The 25998-nt window shown below is 36.7% G+C and overlaps 1 protein-coding gene across 13 annotated transcripts in view; it reads right to left on the minus strand.

Annotated features, from left to right (window-relative positions):
• TANC2 (tetratricopeptide repeat, ankyrin repeat and coiled-coil containing 2) overlaps positions 1-25998 on the minus strand; it is a 446013-nt gene that overhangs the window by 171266 nt on the left and 248749 nt on the right. For all 13 annotated transcript variants that reach the window (XM_064369387.1, XM_064369386.1, XM_064369385.1 and 10 more), the window contains one exon: positions 13539-13802. In XM_064369387.1, the coding sequence (XP_064225457.1) occupies positions 13539-13802 (264 nt within the window). The remainder of the gene's footprint in view (positions 1-13538; positions 13803-25998) is intronic.

Consider the following 25998-nt stretch of genomic DNA (forward strand, 5'->3'; position numbering starts at 1 on the left):
AGGTGTACCTGAATGTGACGAAGAGAATGAATCCAAGCTGGAAAATACTTTTCAGGGTATTATCCAGGAAAACTTCCCCAACCTAGCAAGGCAGGCCAATATTCAAGTCCAGGAAATACAGAGAACACCACAAAGATATTCCTCAAGAAGAGCAACCCCAAGGCACATAATCGTCAGATTCACCAGGGGTGAAATGAAGGAGAAAATGCTAAGGGCAGCCAGAGAGAAAGGTCGGGTTATCGACAAAGGGAAGCCCATCAGACTCACAGCAGCTCTCTCGGCAGAAACCCTACAAGCCAGAAGAGAGTGGGGGCCGATATTCAACATCCTTAAAGAAAAGAACTTTTGACCCAGAATTTCATATCCAGCCAAACTAAGCTTCATAAGTGAAGGAAAAATAAAATCCTTTGGGAACAAGCAAGTACTCAGAGATTTCATCACCACCAGACTGGCTTTACAAGAGCTCCTGAAAGAGGCACTACACATAGAAAAGAATAACCAGTACCAGCCACTCCAAAAACACACCAAATTGTAAAGAGATCAACACAATGAAGAATCTGCATCAACCAACGGGCAAAACAGCCGGCTAGCATCAAAATGGCAGGATCAAATTCACACATAAAAATATTAACCCTAAATGTAAATGGAATAAATGCCCCAATCAAAAGACACAGACTGGCAAATTGGATAAAAAGCCAAAACCCATCAGTGTGCTGTATCCAGGAAACCCATCTCACATGCAAGAATACACAAAGGCTCAAAATAAAGGGATGGAGGAAGATTTACCAAGCAAATGGAGAGCAAAAAAAAAGCAGGAGTTGCAATTCTCATCTCTGATAAAATAGACTTTAAAGCAACAAAGATCAAAAGAGACAAAGAAGGACATTACATAATGGTAAAAGGATCAATGCAACACGAAGAGCTAACGATCCTAAATATGTATGCACCTAATATAGGAGCACCCAGATACATAAGGCAAGTTCTTAATGACTTACAAAGAGACTTAGACTCCCACACAATAATAGTGGGAGACTTCAACACACCATTGTCAATATTAGACAGATCAACGAGAAGAAAATTAACAAGGATATCCAGGACTTGAACTCAGACCTGGACCAAGCAAACCTAATAGACATTTACAGAACTCTCCACCCCAAATCCACAGAATATACATTCTTCTCAGCACCACATCACACCTACTCTAATGTTGACCACATAATTGGAAGTAAATCACTCCCAAGCAAATGCAAAAGAACGGAAACCATAACAGTCTCTCAGACCACAGTGCAATCAAGCTAGAACTCAGAATTCAGAAACCAACCCAGAACCGCACAGCTTCATGGAAACTGAACAACTTTCTCTTGAATGTTGACTGGATAAACACTGAAATGAAGGCAGAAATAAAGATGTTCTTCGAAACCAACGAGAACGAAGACACCCCATACCAGAATCTCTGGGACACATTTAAAGCAGTCCCTAGAGGAAAATATATAGCAATAAGTGCCCACATGAGAAGAAAGGAGAGATCTAAAATTGACACCCAATCATCAAAATTGAAAGAGCTAGAGAAGCAAGATCAAAAAAACTCAAAACCTAGCAGAAGACAAGAAATAACTAAGATCAGAGCAGAATTGAAGGAGACAGAGACACGAAAAACCCTTCAAAAAAATCAATAAATCCAGGAGCTGGTTTTTTGAAAAGATCAACAAAATAGACAGACCACTAGCCAGATTAATAAAAAAGAAAAGAGAGAATAACAATATAGATGCAATAAAAATGATAAAGGGGATATCACCACAGATTCCACAGAAATTCAAACCATCATCAGAGATTATTACAAACAACTCTATGCACATAAACTAGAAAACCTGGCAGAAATGGATAAATTCCTGGACAGTTGCCTCCTCCCAAGCCTAAACCAGGAAGAAGTCAAAACCCTGAACAGACCAATAACAAGGTCTGAAGTGGAGGCAGCAATTAAGAGCCTACCACCCAAAAAAAGTCCAGGTCCAGATGGGTTCACAGCCGAATTCTATCAGACATACAAAGAGGAACTGGTACCATTCCTTCTGAAACTACTCCAAATAATCCAAAAAGAGGGAATCCTTCCCAAATCATTTTATGAGACCAACATCATCCTGATACCAAAACCCGGCAGAGATTCAACAAGAAAAGAAAACTACAGGCCAATATCCATGATGAACATAGATGCAAAAATCTTCAATAAAATACTGGCAAGCCGATTACAACAGCACATCAAAAAGCTGATCCACCATGATCAAGTAGGATTCACCTCGGGGATGCAAGGCTGGTTCAATATATGCAAGTCTATAAATGTAATTCACCACATAAACAGAACCAAAGACAAAAACCACATGATTATCTCAATGGATGCAGAGAAGGCCTTCGACAAAATTCAACAGCCCTTTATGCTAAAAACCCTCAATGAACTAGGTATCGACGGAACGTATCTCAAAATAATAAAAGCTATTTACAACAAACCAACAGCCAATATCATACTGAATGGGCAAAAACTGGAAGCATTCCCTTTGAAATCTGGCACTAGACAAGGATGCCCTCTCTCACCACTCCTATTCAATATAGTACTGGAAGTTCTAGCCAGAGCATTCAGGCAAGAAAAAGAAATAAAGGGTATTCGATTAGGAAAGGAGGAAGTCAAATTGTCTGTATTTGCAGACGACATGATTGTATATCTAGAAGACCCCATCATCTCAGCCCAAAATCTCCTGAAACCGATAAGCAACTTCAGCAAAGTCTCAGGATACAAAATCAATGTGCAAAAATCACAAGCATTCCTATACACCAATAACAGACTTAAAGAGAGCCAAATCAAGAACGAACTGCCATTCACAATTGCTACAAAGAGAATAAAATACCTAGGAATACAACTAACAAGGAACGTAAAGGACCTCTTCAAGGAGAACTACAAACCATTGCTCAACGAAATAAGAGAGGACACAAACAGATGGAGAAACATTCCATGTTCATGGTTAGGAAGAATCAATATCGTGAAAATGGCCATACTGCCCAAAGTAATTTACAGATTCAACGCTATCCCCATCAAGCTACCAATGACCTTCTTCACAGAACTGGAAAAAACCACCTTAAACTTCATATGGAACCAAAAGAGAGCCCGCATAGCCAAGTCAATTCTAAGCAAAAAGAACAAAGCGGGAGGCATCACACTACCGGACATCAAACTATACTACAAGGCTACAGTAATCAAAACAGCATGGTACTGGTACCAAAACAGAGATATAGACCAATGGGACAGAACAGAGGCCTCGGAGGCAACACAACATATCTACAACCATCCGATCTTTGACAAACCTGATAAAAACAAGCAATGGGGAAAGGATTCCCTGTTTAGTAAGTGGTGTTGGGAAAACTGGCTAGCCATATGCAGAAAGCAGAAACTGGACCCCTTCCTGACACCTTACACGAAAATTAACTCCAGATGGATTAAAGACTTAAACATAAGACCTAACACCATAAAAACCCTAGAAGAAAACCTAGGCAAAACCATTCAGGACATAGGTGTAGGCAAGGACTTCATGACCAAAACACCAAAAGCATTGGCAACAAAAGCCAAAATAGACAAATGGGACCTAACCAAACTCCACAGCTTCTGCATGGCGAAAGAAACAGTCAATAGAGTGAATTGGCAACCAACAGAATGGGAAAAAATTTTTGCAGCCTACCCATCTGACAAAGGGCTGATATCCAGAATTTACAATGAACTAAAACAGATTTACAAGAAAAAAACAAACAAGCCCATTCAAAAATGGGCAAAGGATATGAACAGATACTTTACAAAAGAAGACGTACATGAGGCCAACAAACATATGAAAAAATGCTCATCATCACTGGTCATTAGAGAGATGCAAATCAAAACTACATTGAGATACCATTTCACGCCAGTTAGAACAGCGATCATTACAAAATCTAGAGACAATAGATGCTGGAGAGGATGTGGAGAAATAGGAACACTTTTACACTGTTGGTGGGAGTGTAAATTAGTTCAACCATTGTGGAAGACAGTGTGGCGATTCCTCAAGGACCTAGAAATAGAAATTCCATTTGACCCAGCAATCCCATTACTGGGTATATATCCAAAGGATTATAAATCGTTCTACTATAAGGACACATGCACACGAATGTTCATAGCAGCACAGTTTACAATAGCAAAGACCTGGAACCAACCCAAATGCCCATCGATGATAGACTGGACAGGAAAAATGTGGCACATATACTCCATGGAATATTATGCAGCCATCAAAAACGATGAGTTCGCGTCCTTTGTAGGGACATGGATGAACCTGGAAACCATCATTCTCAGCAAACTGACACAAGAACACAAAATCAAACATCGTATGTTCTTACTCATAGACGGGTGTTGAACAATGGGAACACATGGACACAGGGAGGGAAGCACTATACACTGGGGACTGTTGTGGGGGAGTGGGGGGGACAGCGGGGGGTGGGGAGTTGGGGAGAGATAGCATGCGGAGAAATGCCAGATATAGGTGAAGGGGAGGAAGGCAGCAAATCACACTGCCACGTATGCACCTATGCAACAATCTTGCATGTTTTTCACATGTATCCCAAAACCTAAAATGCAAAAAAAAAAAAAAAAAAAAAAAGAATCTAAAGCACTCTGCTAGCCAGAAAGACTAACATTATGGGAAGACAATTGCGGTAAATAAAAAAAAAAAATTCACAATTAAGGTCTACAGATGTAACAACTTAGGATGATTTAATTGTTTTTTGTTTTTTTTTTTAACATGAGTAGGGGAAGAGGAGGGACAAGAGGGAAAAAGTATTAAGTATGTTCAGGAAGTATTTTTCAATGCTTGAGTTAAAACAAACTCCAATATCATAGAGAAATCAGTGTTTTATAATACATGATATAAACAGTATGTCATCTATTAAAAAGAGAAAAATGATATGAAAACCATGGTCTATTAGAAAAAAATCGATAAACTGACCTCATCAAAATTCAACATTTTTGTATTTCATAATTTTGTATTTCTTACACCAGTAAGAAAACAAAAAAGACAAGCAATAGACTGAAAGTATTTGCAAATACATGTCTGATATGACTTGTATCCAGAATATATAAAAATTCTTACAAATCAAGGAGAAAATAACCCAGTATCAAAATGTGCTAAAGTCTGAATAGGTATTTCACTAAAGAATAAATGAATAGACAACAATATACAAATTAAGCTCAACATTAGTAGTCATTAGGAAAATGCAAATTAAAACCACAACGACATAGCATTTCACACCAGCTAAAGGTAACTGAATAACAAAGGAGATATGGAGAAACAGGAATCCTGGTACACTGCTGGTGGGAATGAAAAATGGTACAGCTACTTTGGAAAACAGTTTTGCAGTTTCTTAAAAAGTTAAAACATAAGCTTACCATAAGATTTAGCAATTACACTCTTAGGTATCTATCTAAGAGAAATGAAAACATATGTCCACCCAAACACTTGCAAACAAATGTTCACAGCAGCACTATTCACAATAGGCCAAAACTAGAAATAATGTCTACCAAATGGTAAATGAATAGACATTATATGGTATAGTCATAAGTGGAATCCTAGTTTAAATAAAAAGGAAGAAACTACTGATATATATATGCCATAGATAAACCTCAAAAACATTATGCTCAGTGAAAGAAGCCAGAGACAAGAGATGACATATCATATGACTCCATTTATATGACATTTCCAGGAAATAAAAATTTATAGAGTCTGTCAATTAGTGGTTGCCTGGGAACTGGGAGAGGGAATGGGATTAACGTTAAATAGATGCAGGAATCTTTCTGAGGTGATGAAAATGTCCTAAAACTTATTCATGACAAGGGTTATATAACTTGCTACATTTACTAAGCATTACTTAACTGTACACTTGAAATGGGTGAATTTTATAATATATAAAATATGACTAAATATACTTGTTTTTTTTAAAAAAGATTTAAAAAATCTACACATAGACTGATGTTTTAGATTTCACCTAGTGTCCCTCTGAACTAAGGTGGGGAAAAAAAATTTTCTGGCCAGTTTGGGCACTCATCTTAGATTTATACACTCAATATTTAAAATAAATTATCCACCTGTTGTAGTTACTAGGTTTTATTAAACAATTCTAAAAATACATAATTCAGACAAAGATCTTGTTGTGTTTCCTAGGACTGCTATTTCTATACCAAAGAAAAGAGAAAATCCTTCTGGAAAGACAACAGGCATAATTTTTTTTGAGACAAAGAGTCTTACTCTGTAGCCCAGGCTGGAGTGCAGTGGTGTGATCTTGGCTCATTGCAACCTCTGCCACCCGGGTTCAAGCAATTCTCATGCCTCAGCCTGCTGAATAGTTGGGATTACAGGTGCACACTATCATGCCCAGCTAATTTTTGTTTTTTTAGTAGAGATGAGGTTTCACCACGTTGGTCAGGCTAGTCTCAAACTCCTGACCTCAAGTGATCCACTCATCTTGTCCTCCTAAATTGCTGAGATTATAGGTATAAGCTACCGTGCCCTGTCACATTTTACATATTTTGAAAACTGATATGATTTACATACATAAAGTATAAATCTTTGGTGTATAGCTTAATTATTTTTATACATGTGGGAGTCTTCAAAAAGTTCATCGAAAATTCACCTTATGAAAAAACTGTGGATGAATTTCAAAAATTTTTTCATCAAAATAAATTCATACTAACTTTTTGTAAGATGTCTGAACAGGATACAGTTTGAGGCATTAAAAACAAGACATTAGTTTGAAAAGAGCCCTTATCAGAGCAACATAAATTTTGCTAAAATTGAAGCAAGGACAAATAGCAAAGTTATGGTAAAGCTTGGGTGGAAGAATGGTAAAATCATCGATGTTTTACAAAACATTTATGGAAACTGTATTAGTCCATTTTCACACTGCTAATAAAGACGTACCTGAGACTGGGTAATTTATACAGGAAAGAGGTTCAATGGACTCACAGTTCCACATAGCTGGGGAGGCCTCACAGTCATGGCAGAAGGCAAAGAGGAGCAAATCACATCTTACATGGATGGCAGCAGGCAAACAGAGAGCTTGCGCAGGGAAACTCCCCCTTAAAGAACCATGAGATCTCATGAGACTTACTCACTATCATGAGAATGACACAGGAAAGACCCACTTCCACGATTCAATTAGCTCCCACTGGGTCCCTCCTACAAAACGTGGGAACTGTGGGAGCTATGATTCAAAATGAGTTTTAGGTGGGGACACAGCCAAACCATATCAGAGACAATACCCTACAGAAATCAGTGTACAAATGGGTAACTTGTTTAAAGAAGGGATGAGAGTGTTGAAGAAGCAGCCCGCAGTGGCAGACCATCCAGAAAAATTCATCTTGTTTGTATCCTAACTGAAAAGGACAAATGATTAACAGCACAAACAATAGCCAACACCACAGATGTCTCAATGGGTTCTGCTTACACAATTAAGACTGAAAAATTAAAGTGGAGGCAAACTTTCCACTAAATGTGTGCCAAAACCATTGTGCCCAGATCAGCTGCAGAAAGGAGCAGAGCTTCCAATGAAAATTTAAAGCAAGTAGGATTAGGATCCTGGAGCATTTCTTCAAAGAACCATAACAGGATGAAACATGGTTTTATCAGTACAATCCTGAAGACAAAGCACAACCAAAGCAAGGGCTATCAAGAGGTGGAAATAGCCCAGTCACAGCAAAAGTGGACCAGTCAAGAGCAAGGGTCATGGCAACAGTTTTTTGGGATGATCAAAGCATTTTGCTTGTTAACTTTTTGGAGGGCCAAAAATGATAATGCTTGCTTACTATGAAAGTGTTCTGAGCAAGCCAAAGCTTGGCAGAAAAACACCTGGGAAAGCTCCACCAGAGAATCCTTTTCCACCACAATACTCCTGCTCATTCCTCTCAGCAAATAAAGCCAATTTTGCAAGTTTAGATGAGAAACCATCTTACAGTCCTGATGTGACTTCGTCTGACTTCTTTTTTTTTAATCTTAAAAGAATCTGTAAAAGCCGTATATTCTTCTTCAGTTAATAATGTAAAAAAGGCTTCATTGACATGGTTAAATTCCCAAGACACTCACTCAGTTCTTCAGGGATGGACTAAATGGCTGGTATCATGACTTACAAAAGTGTCTTAAACTTGATGGAGCTTATGTTAAGAAATAAACTTTATATTTTTTATTTTTATCTTTTAATTATGTTTTTCCATGGACTTTTTGAAGTCTTCTCATGAGTATAAATCCATTAACTACCATCCAGATGAAGATACAGAAAGCTCCCTTAGTCAATAATCCTACCAAAGGTAACCACTACTTCAGTTCTACAATCATAGAAGTGATAATTTTGTTTCTATAAACTTTATATAAATGTACAAACTTTATACAGTAGGCACTCTTTTGAGTCTGACTTATGTTCAATATCACATCTGTAAAATGTATCCACGATGTTATAAGAGTAGTATGTTCTTTTTCATTGCTGTATACAATTTATTTATCAGTTCCACTGGTGATGGACATGTGAATGGTTTTTGGTTTTTAGGTATTATGAATAAAAGTGATAAAGCTTTATCTGTGTCCTTGTAAACAAAAGCACTTATTTCTCATGAGTATTCTATCCAAGAATGGAATTGCTAGGTTTTCGATAACATGCATATATAGCTTTATAAACCTTTAATAGATCTTATCACACAACTTTACAAAATGGAATATCAACTTATTAACACACTCCCACCATCAATGTATAATTTAAATTGCAACATTTTTATTGTTGCTCGGCATTGCCCTGTCTTTTAATTTTGTGGGTTTGGGTATAGCGATATCTCATTGTCAAGAACTGTGAAGAATCTGTAAATTAACAAGCTTCAATGCTGGAAAAAGATATGAAACTTCTGGGTCAGAGATGAAAGACAGTTATTACTCAGAGCAACAGCAGTAGCCAGAAGATCAACATTTGTGCCACTTCCCTGAGCCCTAATTGCCACAGGGCAACATAAGAGGTCTAGGTGACACCTGTACTTGTAGATGGTTGTATTATAAGAGAGGCAATCTGTGCCTACAGATTAGTTTGCATTTTCTAGCATTTTATACAAATGGAATCATATAGTATATTTTTAAAATCTGGCTTCATTCAAATAGCATATTTAGAGATTCATATATGTTGCTGTGGTATCCATAATTCATTTCCCTCTATAGCTGAGTAGAATTCCATTGTATGGATACATAATTAATTTTTTTATCTATTTACCTGTTGATGGGCATTTGAGACATTCACAATTTTTGGTTATTACAAATAAAGTTGTTATGATCATTTATGTATGTATTTTTAAGAACATATGCTTTCCTTTCTTTTGAATAAATCCCATTGATTTTTCGACCTCAGAACTCTCTTACATATATTATAATTAAATATAGTAGTCCCTAGGTATCTGCAGGGAATTAGCTCCAGAACTCCTACTTGTATACCACAATCTGCAAATGCTCAAGCCCTTTTAGTTGGCCATCCATATCTATGGATGTGGAACCACAGATAGAGAGGGTTGACTGTATAGGTATATATGATTATATATCACATACAGATATAATGTTATATGTATAGATTTATATATAGATATGAAGAATCATAAGAAATATTAATCTTTGGAGAGAGATATTAGGTGTAGAGAGGAGAGGGGCTCTTACTTTTCCTTCCATATTTTTTGTTTACAGTAGTGTTAGCCGTACAGACAGTGGGAGGAAAAGCGTATCTGGCTTTTATAGGAGTACAGGAGTCCTAGACATCATTTCATAAGCTCTACAGTTAGCATTTTTATAGGGTAAAATAAAGAATCTCGAGATATGTCTGTTCAAGAAAAGCAATCTTATATTCATTTCAATAAATTCAAAAGAGGTCAAGAGAAGATGAGAATAAATGCATTAAGAGATTTCACCACCACCAAAATGAAAATTCCTAAATTTGGAAATGAGGGCTCCAGACTCAAGCAGGTGACCAATTTGCTATGTCCCACACTGAAGATGAGTCTAGCTAAGTGCATATTACAAAATCTTAAAAACAAAACAAAATGTAAGGGCAAATTTCAGCTTTTTTGTCTCTTTCAAATCCTTTTAGTGTCTTTGTTATCTAGTATCAGTATAGCTGAGTAACAATGTCCTCTCATGGAATTTTGACACATTTCTGATTCTCTACATAATTCATGAAGTCATGTGAAACACATCATGAAACTTTTCATAAAGTCTAAAACAGTTTCTGTCCCTATGCACAGCTAACACGGTATATGACCTGTACAGCTGAGATGTATAGCCGAGGGGTGACTTGGGCCAAATGAATTCCATGCCAGGGTAAGATTTTAGAATGAAGGTTGGGATTGCCCTTTTTAATAGGCTTTGTAGGCCGCTACAATGTTAACTGTAGAACTTAGGATCTCTGTTGCAACTACTGAACTCTGTTGTGGTAGAACAAAGCAGCTGTAAGTAAATAAATGCATGTGGTTTTGCTGCTATGAAACTTATTTACAAAAACAGAGTGTGCCAAATTTGGCCCATGGGCCCTGGTTTGCTGACTACTATGTTAGAGAAATAGAAATATCTTAAGATCTCCATTTTTTTCCCCAACACTATTACATTGTTAATTGAATAAAGGCTTCTGATTAACCACTGAAAAATATATATTGCCAGTTGTTAGCAGATAGTGATAAATGTTGTTTATATATTCCATATATTAAAGAGAACTATAGTTTGTAATTTTGGAAGAAATAAGATTCTGAGATACTAGTAAGTCCCAAATTGTTTTGTGACTAGCTCATACTATCATCTCATATAGAGCTTACTTTCTCTAAATAAGCCCCACCTCCCACCTTTTTCTGGGTAATTTCTCCTGTGAAAAGACTATATCTTATAGTAAGATGAAGAAAATTACCATTAGATTTACTAACCACATTGTTATTTTTGTTTAAAGCTGATATCACAGATTGGTTGCTTCATGCATACATTCATTCATTAGTTCGCTCAACCAGCAACTATGGAGCCTCTACTGGACTCTTCTCAGTTGCTAATGTCAAAAAGTTTCGATTCTAGTAGTCAGACCAACACATATACACAACAGCTGCACATAACACAAAGTAGACTGTTGCCAACACAAAAAGAGAAACATACGAAGTACTAGGAGAGTCTAGAAGAAGAAGCAATTACTTGTGGCTGGAAGATGATTGGAGAAAGTATTTGAGTTCAGCCTGGGAAGGTGGCTAGGAATTAGATGGACATGGTTTGGTAGTTGCCTCAGAGCTTATTACTGTCTGGTGGTTAGTTACATGTGGTACTGATGGTTTTCTGAGACCAACAGCAAAATATTACATTAACCAGCTTGCTTTTTCCATTCTCTTCCCATGGTCTGTTCAGTTCTGGCACTGCTCTGAAGGTATAGGATACAACTAGGGAGGGAGCACTTGGCTAATAGGGAAGTAGAACAGTTTCTGGGTAAACTTGGGGCTAAGGGAAGCCTCAGGAAGAGCTGAGTCACTTTTAAACAAATGAGAAGGTCCTTGATTAACACAGTTAAAAAAGGTTCTAAGGGATACACATGAAATATAACCAGGAGTAAGTAGGAAGAAGACGGTAACAGAGAATGTTAATGTTAAGGAGTGATCAAGACTCATACCCTGAATTAACATTGTTCGTTCAGCCTGACTACGTAGTTCCACTCATTGAAACAAAGCTTCTCTGTCTTCTATTACATGTTCAGTGCTTTTCTCAGATAAGAGAGCTAGAATTTTCTTAGAAATCATTGGAACTTAGGAAGTAAGTTGGGACGTACTATTATGGTTGGTAGTTACATTTCCCTATTTATATATGAGCAAGGACCTATATGCTTCTTTTTGGAAAAGACTCAACTTGCCTGGACCTTCTCATAATTTATACCTGATGTAGTTTGGATCTGTGTCCCTTCTCAAATCTCATGTTGAATTGTAATCCCCAGTGTTGGAAGTGACTGGCTCATGGGGTGGACTTCCCCTTTGCTGTTCTTGTAATAGTGAGTTCTCAAGAGAACTGTTCATTTAAAAGTGTGTGGAACCTCCCCCTCTGGCTCTTCCTCCTGCTCTGGTCATGTGAGGTGCTTGTTCTACCCCCTACCCACCCCCCGACCGTGCCTTCTGCCCTTATTGAAAGCTCTCTGAGGCCTCCTCAGAAGCCAAGCAGAAGCTGCTATGCTTCCTGTACAGCATGCAGAACTGTGATCCAATTCAATCTCTTTTCTTTAAAAATTACTTGGTTTCAGGTATTTCTTTAGGACAGTGTAAAAATGGACTAATACAACAGCATTCTAGGATTCCAATATGACATGGTAGTTGGGAATCAACATATTTAAAATGTCCTAGTATAAAAAATTGCCTGTCACTATATAAAAGTGAATAATCTTTAGAGATTAGTATTAAAATCTTCTGTAGTTACTCATCTTTAAGATGAGCCATTTCCCTATAATCATACCTGATGATAGATGCCAATGGGTCTCCCAGAGAACACAGAAGAGGTAGGAAAGGGAAATGGGAATGGCAAGAAGCATTATACTATCAGCTGCCAGTCTCGGGTAGTATCTTAATAGCAGTGTGAAAACGGACTGATACATTTTTTTTTTAATCACTGAGTTTGCTAGTGGTGTCGCAGAGTTATTCTTTTTTTTCTGAGACAGTCTTGCTCTGTTGCCAGGCTGAAGTGCAGTGGCGCAATCTTGGCTCACTGCAACCTCTGCCTCATGGGTTCAAGTGATTTTCCTGCCTCAGCCTCCCGAGTAGCTAGGACTATAGAAGCATACCACCAAACCCAACTAATTTTTGTATTTTTAGTAGAGAGGGGTTTCACCATGTTGGCCAGGATGGTCTCACCCTATTGACCTAGTCATCCGCCCACCTCGACCTCCCAAAGTGCTAGGATTACAGGTGTGAGCCACCATGCCCAGCCAGAGTTATTCTTTAGAAATACAGCCACCTGGTGATTCTTCCATGAAATGATAGCCAGGATACTGTGAAAATACTGAACTCATGGGATAAGGAAAAGCTGAATTTTTGCCTGCCTTCCACTTTTACAAACTATGGATGATGATTTCTGATAATATAAATTATACTGAGATATGACCATCTTAGTAATGTTTTTTGAAACTAAGATTTTAAGAAAACAACTAAAACCTCAAACTAAAATTCCTTCAAAGACTTTTGATTAAGAGAAGACTTTCAGTAGTTTGATGATATATTTTATAGGCTGTTTCTGAATTTATATGTGTTTTGTATATTTTGGGAACAGAACTAAGCAGTCATTTGGGGAAGATGAATGTTCCCCCAGATTTAAATAATATACACGTATATTACTCAAACACAAAAGAACAGCTTAGTCAAAAAACATGAATGGAAAATTTAAATGCTATCAGTGCAGCATTTGTTTTCATTTCAATATATACTACAGTAAAATGATTAACAACAACAACAACAAAAACCTTACCTGCCACTGAATTTGGCCGTGGCATGAGATACAAAGGAATAGACTGTACTGATTGAGATAACACTGTTTCCAAATTTCTCTCTGGGATCTTATTCAGACTGTAGGTGGAAGCAGTCATGTTTTCATCTACTCGATACAAACAGGAGTCCATACTGGATTTTTGAGATTGCCAAGGTTTTATGTTTCCTCCAGATCCTAATTCTTTACTGCTTTCCCCAGCATATTTTGTACGTTCCACGTTTTCAGAATAGCTTGTTAATGTAGCTGAAAAAAAAAAGAGTAAAATGAATTTAATAAAACCACATACATACAGTTACTAATCTTTGACAAAGTTGATAAAAACATACTTTGGGAAAAGGACACAATTTTCAAAAAATGGTGCTGGAAAAACTGGATTGCCATATGCAGGGGAATGAAACTGGACCCCTATCTCTTACCATACACAAAAATCAACTCAAGATACACTAAAGACTTAATCCTAAGACTGGAAACTAAAAATACTAGAAGAAAACCTACAGAAAACTTTTTTGGACATTAGTCTAGGTCTGAAGGGTTACAGGGTGTGGGAAAGGTAGATGATGAGAAATTACTTAATGGGTTCAATATACATTATTTGGGTGATAAATATCCTAAAAAACTCGGACTTTACCACCACACAATTTATGCATTGCCTTGTACTTCATTAATTGCCTTGTACTTCATTAATTTATAACATTTAAAGAGTGAATTTAAAAGAAAATCTCAAGTAGAAATTAATTTGTTTATGATTGTGTAAATCATGACTAGATAATAAGAATATCTAGTAACATTATTTTTAAAAGTTACTGATGATCATTTCACTTCTAAATAACTTTTAAATAACTGAAACCAAAATATAGCCATCTCTCACATATTTCAACAATGAAAATAAACCAAAAAAATTAATGTATCAGTGCTAGAGGACCTAGAGCTGGGGCCTATTTGTGGTAATATTTTCAAAATTCCATCAAAAGTGAATTTATATAGTCTTCAATGATTGCTGGAGAGAGCCTCAGAGGTCCCTAAAAGATCTCTATATTCTTTTTATTCTGTTCTTTTCCTCATTTAAATTTATTTCCTGGCTCCTAATATAAAACAAAGAATTAGAATAAAATAAGCAGTCCTTAAGTAGGAACTAATATAAAAGACATGACCTGCCCAAATAAGTAAACAGTAACAGGCCCTTCTTGTACAGATCTTCTCTGTAGCTCTAACCTTATGGATTTAAGTACCTTAAGAAAATAAACTGAAGTCTTCTTGAATTTGACATAGTCTTACCACTAAGTATACACAAATAGAAAAATTTTAATTAACTCTAGAAATGATTAAAAACATTAACAACTAGATTATAAATTTTTTAGCAGTAATTATAAAATAAGAATAAAAGATATCCCAGAAGAGTTTTTATATGTTAGTTTATTTCCTCTTCTTATATTCTGAATATACCTACTGACAAAAGAAGAGACCTAAGCTCATGAGGTAATTTCCACAATCCTTTTTAGTGAGATTCTCTCTGAAAATTTAAATGAAGTTCTAGATTTTGTAGTAACAAGGGAAGAAGATGAATTACAAAGGATGACCTAAATTTCTAAGAAAGAAAATCTGACTTTGTTGTCACAAAAGGTAAAAGGCTAAGGAAGAAGAAATCTAAGTAAACTAGAAAAAGGTAGAGAAGTGGGAAGAGGGAAAATTTTATAAACTTAAGAATTACAAGAGAGATGAGGGTATGTGCTTTTGGGCCCCACCTGAGAAAAGAAATCAGAGCTATCACAGAACTCTTTGGAAACCATGTAAGATTTTAGAAGATAAGTTCCCATATTTATTATACTCTATTTCCTCTTTAGTTGTAAAACCTTAAAAAATGGACAACCTATGCTCATTCTGGAGAGATAGCTAACAAAAACTAAGCAGAGAAAATTATATTCCTACATTTTGGCTGGTCTTTGGGTACAAAAAACCAAGGACAGTATGTGGTAGCAAATCTGAAAAACAAAGGAAAACAGTTTCTGAAACTCAGAAGAACTTTCCAAAGGATGAATATGGAGAACAAATTAAGAATTGAAAAGTAACTCCAGGAGCCTAACAACCCAAAGGCCAAAGTGATTTTTTTGATAACCGGTAAAGAAATATCACCCCAGAAAAAGCTTATAAATATTTTAAGCAGGATGTCCTTTCTTCTCTGTAAGATCATAAGCTTTAATACTAGAAATCATAATAAACTCATATTTATCACTTTATAACCTTTAATTGTACAAACATACAGTATCTCACCTGATTATCAATAGAACACTCTAAGCAGGACTGGTATCACTATCTTCATTACACAGATGAGGAAACTGATGCTTAGAGACATTAGCCATCTTGCCCACTTATATAGCTAACAAGTGGTCTTACAGGCAACTAATTATTTGCAGTCTTAATCATTTACTACTTAATATTGTTACTTAACTCTTTTGTAGATGTACCTTGCCTCCTTTACTACACTGTACATTTCTGGAGAGTAGAAACAATATTTTAAGAATTCTCTTCATATTTAAATTTAAAAAACTTTTAACACCTACCTCTGTAATACCCACATGATAAAAGGAGAAATTAAAAAAAAGGAAAACACAGAGGCTAAAGCCCTGCTGTTATGTACAAAAGTCATTAAAAAATAGCATGCAGGAGGACAGATGCAAGACGGCCGATTAGGAGCAGCTCAGGATTGCAGCTCCCGGTGAAAGCATGGAGGGTGAGTGGACACTACATTTAGAGACGAATTTTTATTGCCCACAGACCAGGAGATTCCCAGGTGGAGGAGCCCCATGGGTCGCCAGCACAGCTGTTTTGGCCAGTGCCCCAAAGCGAAAATACATGGGTCCAGGCACCATTTTAGCTGGTGATTGAAGCTCCTGGGAGACAGAGTCACCCATTCAACTAATAAAAAAGGGGACTGAAACAGGGAGCCAGGCCAGGAGACTGCTGGACAAAAAAAGCTCCACGAATCTCAGGGTGGCTGTTTGAGCCGGCGCAGTGGGTCACCGCACAGGAAACCACACAGATCCCAGTGCCTTTTCAACAGGCGACTGGAACACCTGGGAGACAGAGTCACCCATTCAACTGGAAAAAAAAAAAAAAAAGGGGTCTGAGGCAGGGAGCCAGGTGATCAGGCTTGGCTGGTCCCACCCCCACAAAAAAACAGCAATCTGAAACGCTCTGGATTGAGTTTCACAGCAAGCACAGCTGAACCTGGGATGGTCCAGTTCTGTGGAGGAGGGGCATCTGCCATTACCGAGGCAGTCCACCACTATGGAGGTAGTCCGCCATTGCTGAGGTAGTCCGCCATTGCTGAGGCAGACTGCCATTGCCGAGGCAGCCCACCATTACAGAGAGAGTCCGCCATTACAGAAGTGAGCCGCCATTGCTGAGGCAGTTCTAACTATACCCATATAAACAGGACTGCAGGGAAGTTCACACGGCAGCTGGGCATAGACCACAGCAGCTCAGCAAAGCCTCTGCAGGCAGCGACAGTGACTAGGCTGCCTCCTCGCTGGTTAGGGCAGCCCTGAAAAAAGGCAGCAGCATGACAGAAACTTATAAATAAAGCCCTAACTCCCCGGGATAGAGCACCTGGGGGAAAAAAAGGGGGTTCATGAGTTCTGCTGCAGCAGACTTAAACGTACTGGACTTCAAACTATACTACAAGGCTACAGTAATCAAAACAGCATGGTACTGTATCAAAACAGAGATACAGACCAATCGAACAGAACAGAGGCCTCAGAGGCAACACCACCCATCTACAACCATCTGATCTTTGACAAACCTGACAAAAATAAGCAATGGGGAAAGGATTCCTTGTTTAATAAATGGTGTTGGGAAAACTGGCTAGCCATGTGCAGAAAGCAGAAACTGGACCCCTTTCTGACACCTTACACTAAAATTAACTCCAGATGGATTAAAGACTTAAACATAAGACCTAACACCATAAAAATCCTAGAAGAAAATCTAGGCAAAACCATTCAGGACATAGGCATAGGCAAGGACTTCATGACCAAAACACCAAAAGCATTGGCAACAAAAGCCAAAATAGACAAATGGGACCTAATCAAACTCCACAGCTTCTGCACAGCAAAAGAAACAGTCATTAGAGTGAATTGGCAACCAACAGAAATTTTTGCAATCTACCCATCTGACAAAGGGCTGATATCCAGAATCTACAAAGAACTAAAACAGATTTACAAGAAAAAAAAAGCCCATTCAAAAGTGGGCAAAGGATATGAAAAGACACTTTATAAAAGAAGACATACATGAGGCCAACAATCATATGAAAAAATGCTCATCATTACTGGTCATTAGAGAAATGCAAATCAAAACTACATTGAGATACCATCTCACACCAGTTAGAATGGTGATCATTAAAAAATCTGGAGACAACAGATGCTGGAGAGGATGTGGAGAAATAGGAACACTTTTACACTGTTGGTAGGAGTGTAAATTAGTTCAACCATTGTGGAAGACAGTGTGGCGATTCCTCAAGGACCTAGAAATAGAAATTCCATTTGACCCAGCAATCTCATTACTGGGTGTATATCCAAATGATTATAAATTATTCTACTATAGGGACACATGCACACGAATGTTCACTGCAGCACTGTTTACAATAGCAAAGACCTGGAACCAACCCAAATGCCCATCGATGATAGACTGGACAGGGAAAATGTGGCACATATACACCATGGCATACTATGCAGCCATCAAAAATGATGAGTTCATGTCCTTTGTAGGGACATGGATGAACCTGGAAACCACCATTCTCAGCAAACTGATACAAGAACAGAAAATCAAACACCACATGTTCTTACTCATAGGTGTGTGTTGAACAATGAGAACACATGGACACAGGGAGGGGAGCATCACACACTGGGGTCTGTCGGGGGGAAATGGGGGAGGAACAGTGAGGGGTGGGGAGTTGGGGAGAGATAGCATGGGGAGAAATGCCAGATATAGGTGATGGGGAGGAAGGCAGCAAACCACACTGCCATGTGTGTACCTATGCAACAATCTTGCATGTTCTTCACATGTACCCCAAAACCTAAAATGCAAAAAAAACCAAAAACTAAAAATAGAACTACCATATGATCCAACAATCCCACCACTGGGTATATATCTAAAGTAAATAATATCAGTATATCAAAAAGACATCTATACTTTCATGTTTACCATTATTCACAATAGCCAAGACATCAAGACATGGAATCAACCTAAGTGCCCATCAATAGGTGAGTGGATTAAAAAAGTGAAATATATACATGTATACACACACACACACACACACACACACACACGCACACAATGGAATACTGTCCAGTCATAAAAAAGAAGGAAATCCTGTCATTTATGACAACATGAATGAAACAGGAAGATATAATGTAAGTAAAATAAGCCAAGCACAGGAAGATAAATACAGCATGATCTCACTCATATGTGGACTCTAATAAAGCTGATTTCATAGAAGAGGAAAGTAGAATGGTGGTTATTAGAGGCTTGGGTGATTATGGGTTAGGGGGAATTTTTGGTCAAAGGATATACAATCACAGTTAGAAGGAGTAAAAAATGCACAGAATGGGGAAATATACAGAAACAGAAACTAGACAAGTGACGGCCTGAGGTTGGGGGTCAGAGGGGAGAGGATAGATGGATTGGTGAAAAATGGGGAATGACTACTAATGGTTATGCAGTTTCTTTATTAGATGATGAAAATGTTCTAAATTTGATTATGGTGATGGTTGCAGAGCTCTGTGACCATACTAAAAACCATTGGATTGTACATTTAAAATGAGTGAATTGTACAATATGTGAATTATATCTCAATAAAGATGCTGAAAAGAAAAAAAAACAAAAAACAAAAAACAAACAAACAAAAGAATGTAATAAATTGTGAAATTGTGGAACCAAAAATCAGAGCTTGAAATGTGAAATGGGAGTGAAGGAATAGAGACAGTCATCCCAGCAGGGAAAGCAGATGGTTAACAACTGAGAAAGATGACAATAGAAAGACAGAGTGAACCTTGGGGAGTATTTATATTTGGATGAGCTCAAACTATTTTATAAGGCTAACATAATCCTTAATATCAAAACCTGACAACTGCAGAACCAGAAAGGAGAATTTCAAGCAAATCTCACTCATGGATACAGACTCAAAAATCCTAAACAAAGTATTAGAAAATCAGTGGACTTATTGAAAAATGTATCACAACCACACGTGGTTCTAGGAATGCAAAATCAGGTTAACATTTGAAAAATTAATCAATGTAGTTTACACCATTAACAGAATAAAGGATAAAAACTATTTCATCACCTCAACAGATATTTTTAGAAGCATTTGGGAAAAAATTAATATACATTAATGGTTAAAAATACATAACAAACATAATAAACATTTTAAAAAACCTGAGAAGGACGTCTACAAACATTTATAGGAACATAATACTTAATGGTGAAATACTGAAAGCATTCCTTTAAGAATCAGTTACAAGATAAAGATGACTGCTCCCATTACTATAATTCAATGTCCCAGAGAATTAGCCGGTACAATAAGGGGAAAAAAAGTGTGGCCAGGTGCAGTGGCTTGTGCCCATAATCCCAGCACTTTGGGAGGCTGAGGCAGGTGGATTACTTGGACCCAAGGAGTTCAAGACCAGCCTGGGCAATATGTTAAAATCCTGTCTCTCAAAAAAATACAAAAATTAGCTAAGTGTGGTGGCATGCACCTGTAGTCTCAGCTGCTCAGGAGGCTGAAGAGGGAGGATCACTTCAGCTGGAGTTTGAGGTGGAGGTTGCAGTGAGACAAGATTGCAACTGCTATATATAGCATATATAGCTTTCAGTTATAGATAATTTAATAAAAGAATTTGCTACAGTGCTGAATACAAAATATATACAAATCTCTACATATTTCTATGCAACAGGTAAGAAGTATAATGAAAAAGACGTAACACTGACAAATACATAAAAATATAAAGCATTTAGGAAAAAAAAAATCTTAGAAAGGATATATCAGACCTTTATGAAAAAATTAGAACATGTTATTGAAAGATATTAAGAAGCTCTAAATGAAACAAACATAAAAATATATTCCTGAACTTAAAGTATAATAAGAAAAACCCTAAAATATGTTATTTTAGGTTTATAATCCAGGAATATATTATTCCTGGATTATATATAATATATTATTCCTGTATTAGAAGATTTCATATTGGAAACAGTTGTAAATTCATCACTCATTGATCTATAGATTCAAAGCAATTCTAATAAAAATCTCAAAAAGGGTTCTTCATGAATTTGGCAAACTGATACTTAAATTTATTTGGGAGAAAAAAGGGTATAGAATAGCCAAGAATCCTCAAGATGATGATCAAGATAGGGGACTTTGTTTACCAAGTATCAAGACTTATAGCAGTTGTAATTAAGACAGTACAATATTGTTACAAGGAGAGATTGATTTGCCAATGGAATGAATAAAAGCTCAGAAAAAGACCTAGATGTTTATGGAAACTTGCTTTTGGCAGCAATTCACTGTATATGAACATGGTAATGGAATTAGTTTATATAATTCACTGTATATGAACATGATAATGGAATTAGTTGTTTGTATAGAAAAACACAAATTTGCACTCTTGTACCAATTCTTTGTGCTTTAAGGACTTGAGTGACAAAGCAAAGTTTCACAAAAATATCAAATATAAAGGAAAAAATAAAAAAGCTGACTACCTTAAAAGTAACACTTAATAAAGATTTCACTCAGATCTGTAAGGAAAAGACAAATCACAATAAGAAATGAGCAAAAACTTGAACAGGCATTTCACAAAGAGGAAACCTAAATGGCTAATGAACATGTGAAAAGACTGTTCAATTTCATCAGTAATTAAAAAAACACAAATTAAAACTGTAATGAGATAAACTTTCATATCATCTAGATTGGCAAAATGAAGCCTGACAATATCAAACATGAGAAAGATCTACAGCAAATGGAACATTCTACAGTATATTGCTAGCGGCAACATAAATTGGTATAGTTTCATAAAAGATGAAATTATTTTATAAAGTTGAAAGAGGCACATTTCACTTCTAGATAAACATTCTGGGTCATGCATGGCTAAGGACACAAGAATAATCACAGCAGCACTATTTGCAAGAGCAAAAATCTGGAAACATCTCAACTTTCCATCAACAAAATAATGAATAAATAAATTCCTCTATATTCATACAGTAGAATACAATATGGCAATAAAAACAAGCAGGCTAAAATACAACAACATGAATGTATCTCAGGTACCTAACGCTAAGCACAAAATAAATTTGCATATGTATGCTTTCAGTTATATGAAATTTAAAACATAAGATCCAAATAATAAATTATTTAGGAATACAAATGTGGCAAAATCATGAAAGAAAGAATTGGAATGATAATCACAAAATTCAGATGACCTCTGAGGGTAGAGTATAAACAGAAATGGGAAGAAATAAAAAAAAGGATTTGAGAGTATTATACAGGTCATTTTTGTTATAAGGAAAGAGAGCTAGGTATTTGCTATATTCTTATTGTCTAAACCATATAAATATTAAAAGGATTCTTCTAAAAATGTTTTATTGTGGTAAAATATACATTACATAAAATTTATTATTTTAGCCATTTTTAAGTGTACAATTTGGGGGCACTAAGTATATTCACAATGTTGTACAAACATCAACATCATCCATCTCTAGAACTTTTTATCATCCCCAACTGAAATTCTGTACCCTTTAAACAATAACTTCCCATTTCCACATCCCACCAACTTCCCCCACCACTGCAGCCTCACTCAGTATTCTCTATTATACTTTTTGTCTCTATGATTTGCCTATTCTTGTATTCCATTTATATGAGTGGAATAATACGTATCATACAATCCTTTTGTGCCTGGCTTATCTCACTTAGCATATCATTTTCAAAGCTCATCCACGTTATAGCATACATTAGAATTTCATTCCTTTTTAAGGTGAATAATATTTCAATACAAGTATATATCACATTTTGTTTATCCAGTCATCTGCCCATGTACATTTGTATTATTTCCACTTTTTGGCTGTTGTGAAAATGCCACTATGAACATCAGTGTACAAATATCTGTCCAAATCCTTGCCTTCAATCCTTTCAGATATATACCTAGAAGAGAAATTGCTGGATCATATGGCAATTATATGTTTAACTTTTTGAAGAACTGTCATACTCTTTTCCACAGCAGCTGCACCATTTACATTCCCAGCAGTAATGTATGAGAGTTCCAATTTCTCCACATCCTTGCCAACACTTGTTATGTTACACTTTCTTTTCATAATATTCATCCTAATGAGTATGAAGTAGTATTTTATTGTGGTTTTGGTTTGCATTTCCCTAATGACTAATGATGTTGAGTAACTTTTCATGTGTCTACTGGCCGTTTGTATATCTTCTTTGGAGAAATGTCTATGTAAGTCCTTTCCCCATATTTGAATTGGTTTGTTGTTGTAGGGGTTCTTTATATATTTTGGATATTAATCCCTTATCAGATACATGATTTCCAATATTTGTGAGTTGTCTTTTTGCTCCTTTTTTCTTTTCTTTTTGAGACAGAGTCTTGCTCTGTTACCCAGGTTGGAGTGCAGTGGTGTGATCTCAGCTCACTGCAACCTCTGCTTCCTGGCTTCAAGTGATTCTCCAGCCTCCTGAGTGGGTGGGATTACAGGCTTGGCCACCATGCCTAGATAACTTTTGTATTTTTAGTGGCGATGGGGTATCACCATGTTGGCTAGGCTGGTCTTGAACTTCTTACCTCAGGTGATCCGCCTGCCTCAGGTTCCTAAAGCTCTGGGATGACAGGTGTGAGCCACTGCACCTGGCCTTTTTGCTCTCTTGTGATGCACAAAAGTTTTAAATTTATATCAAGTCCACTGTATTATTTTCTTTTGTTGCCTGTGCTTTTGGTTCATATCCAAGGAATCAATACCAAATCCAATGTCCAAAGAAGATTTCCTCATATGTTCTCCTATCTTCCTCTCCTATATCCAATCCACAAATACAGTATATCTTTCTATTTAAGTCCTAAAATTTCTTCTGCAATGTTTTGTAGTTTTCAATGTACAAGGGTTTTTGTTTTGCTTTGTTTTTTTGCCTCCTTGGTTACATTTCTAAGAGTGTTATAGTTTTTAACTATTACGTTTAAGTCTTTAATCCATTTTAATTTTTGTATATGGTAGACGGTAAATGACCAACTTCATTCTTTTGCAGGTCAATATTCAATTTTCCCAGTACTAATTGCTGAAAAGACTGTCCATGCCACATGGTCTTAGACCCTTGTCAAAAAGCATTTGACCATACATGCAAGAGTTTATTTCTGGTCTCTTTATTTTTGTTTATTTATTTTTGAGAGAGAGTCTCGCTCAGTTGCCCAGGCTGGAGTGCACTGGCTCAATCTCGGCTCACTGCAACCTCTGCCTCCCAGGTTCAAGTGATTCTTCTGCCTCAGCCTCTCGAGTAGCTGGGATTACAGGTGACTGTTACCCAACCTGGCCACTTTTTGTATTTTTAGTGGGGACAGGGTTTCGCCATGTTGGCCAGGCTGGTCTCAAACCTCCTGACCTCAAGTGATCTGCCTGCCTCGGCCTCCCAAAATGCTGGGATTACAGGCATAAGCCATTGCTTCTGGCCCCCTATTTCTGGTCTCTTTACACTGCTTTACTACAGCTTTGTAATAAGTTTTGAAATCATGAAATGTGAGTCCTCAAATTTTGTTCTTTTTCAAGATTGTTTTGGCTATTTGGGGTCCTTTAATATTCCATATGGCTTTTAGGATGAATCTTTCTTTCTTTTTTCTTTTTTTAAAATAGAGAGAGTCTTGCTAGGTTTTCCAGGCTGGACTTGCACTCCTGGCTCAAATGATCCTCCTGCCTCAGCCTCCCGAGGAGCTGGGACTACAAGTTCATGCAACCATTCCCAGCTGGATATTTCTACTTCTGCAAAGACCATTGTTGAGATTGTGACAGAGATTGCTTTGAATCTGTAGATGGCTTTGGGAAATACTGTTATCTTAACAATATTAAGTCTTCCAATCCACAAACAGGATATCTTTCCATTTAAGTCTTAAAATTTCTTCTGCAATGTTTTGTAGTTTTCAATGCACAATTTTTTTTTGCCTCCTTGGTTAAATTTATTCCTATTTTATTCTTTGTGATGCCACTGTAATAAAACTATTTCCTTATTCTTCTTTTTGAATTTTTCATCTTTAGTACGAAGAAATACAACTTGCTTTAGCGTTGATTTTGTATCCTGCAACTTTGCTGTAAAAATACTTTTTATTTACTCAATATTTATTTAAAATGAATGCATCCACACACTGATGTGCATTTATGTAAGTTAGAGATACACTTTGCAATCATGGCATTAACATCTGCCAAAACTTCTAAACAAATAAATATTTTTATTTGATAATCTACAGAAGGAAGCTAAATGTGGGAAAAATATTTACTTTTATTGTTTAATCATCCTCATTTTCCTTTGTCTTCTCAAATTCTGTCATTTGTTGACCAATCTTCCCGCACCCCTTCCTTGAAACATGTGTCTCCCTTGGCTTTGGTAACATTGCATTGCCCCAATTTTTCTCCAATTTATCTGACTACTACTTTTTTGGTGTCCAGTGGCTCATTCTTCTCCCACTTCCAATTCCCTGCTCTTTGAATGTGCTCTAAGATTTTGTGCTCAGTCCTCTGTTTTCTTCTCTTTGCATTTGCCTTCTTTAGATTCTTCTTTTCCCAAAACTTCACCTATTTCCATTTGAATGACTCCCCTTAACAAGTATACAATAGGCAGTGAGCATATGAAGAGCTGTAGAACCTCTACACTAATGAAAGAAATGCATATTAGAATGAGACAACTTTATAACCATCGGATTTACTAAAATCAGAAAGTTATATGACACAGGTCTACAATCACATATATGAAACTCTGAAGATGTTTCAAAACACGTCTCATATTTTAAAAGGTATAGACACTGTATATGGCATAGGGAACAGTATTCTGTAACCAAGTATATTAACATTTCTACAATAAAATGTATGAATATTCGTATTTAGTAGGATAAAGACTATAAGCAGCCTCATCTTAGTTCAGGTAAAATTTTACAGCCAAATGAATTTGATGTAAATTTATATTTTAAAAAACTTAAGGTTTTCAGAGTTTTTGGATTTTAGAAGTGGGCTAGCTAGTGTTAAAGAAGGTTTACATACTGCAGATGAGAATGTGAATTACTGCAACTATTCTGAATAATAATCTGGAAGTACTTCATGAAGTTAAATAATGGTATGCTTCATGATTCAGTAATTCCAGTCCTAGGCATAAACTCTAGAAAAGGTTTGTACAAATGGTAGAGGAGATGAAGGTAACCTAAGT

The sequence above is a fragment of the Aotus nancymaae genome, unplaced genomic scaffold, assembly GCF_030222135.1.
Source record: "Aotus nancymaae isolate 86718 unplaced genomic scaffold, 86718_ANA_hifiasm-v0.15.2.pri h1tg000089l, whole genome shotgun sequence".
NCBI classification, from domain to species: domain Eukaryota; kingdom Metazoa; phylum Chordata; class Mammalia; order Primates; family Aotidae; genus Aotus; species Aotus nancymaae.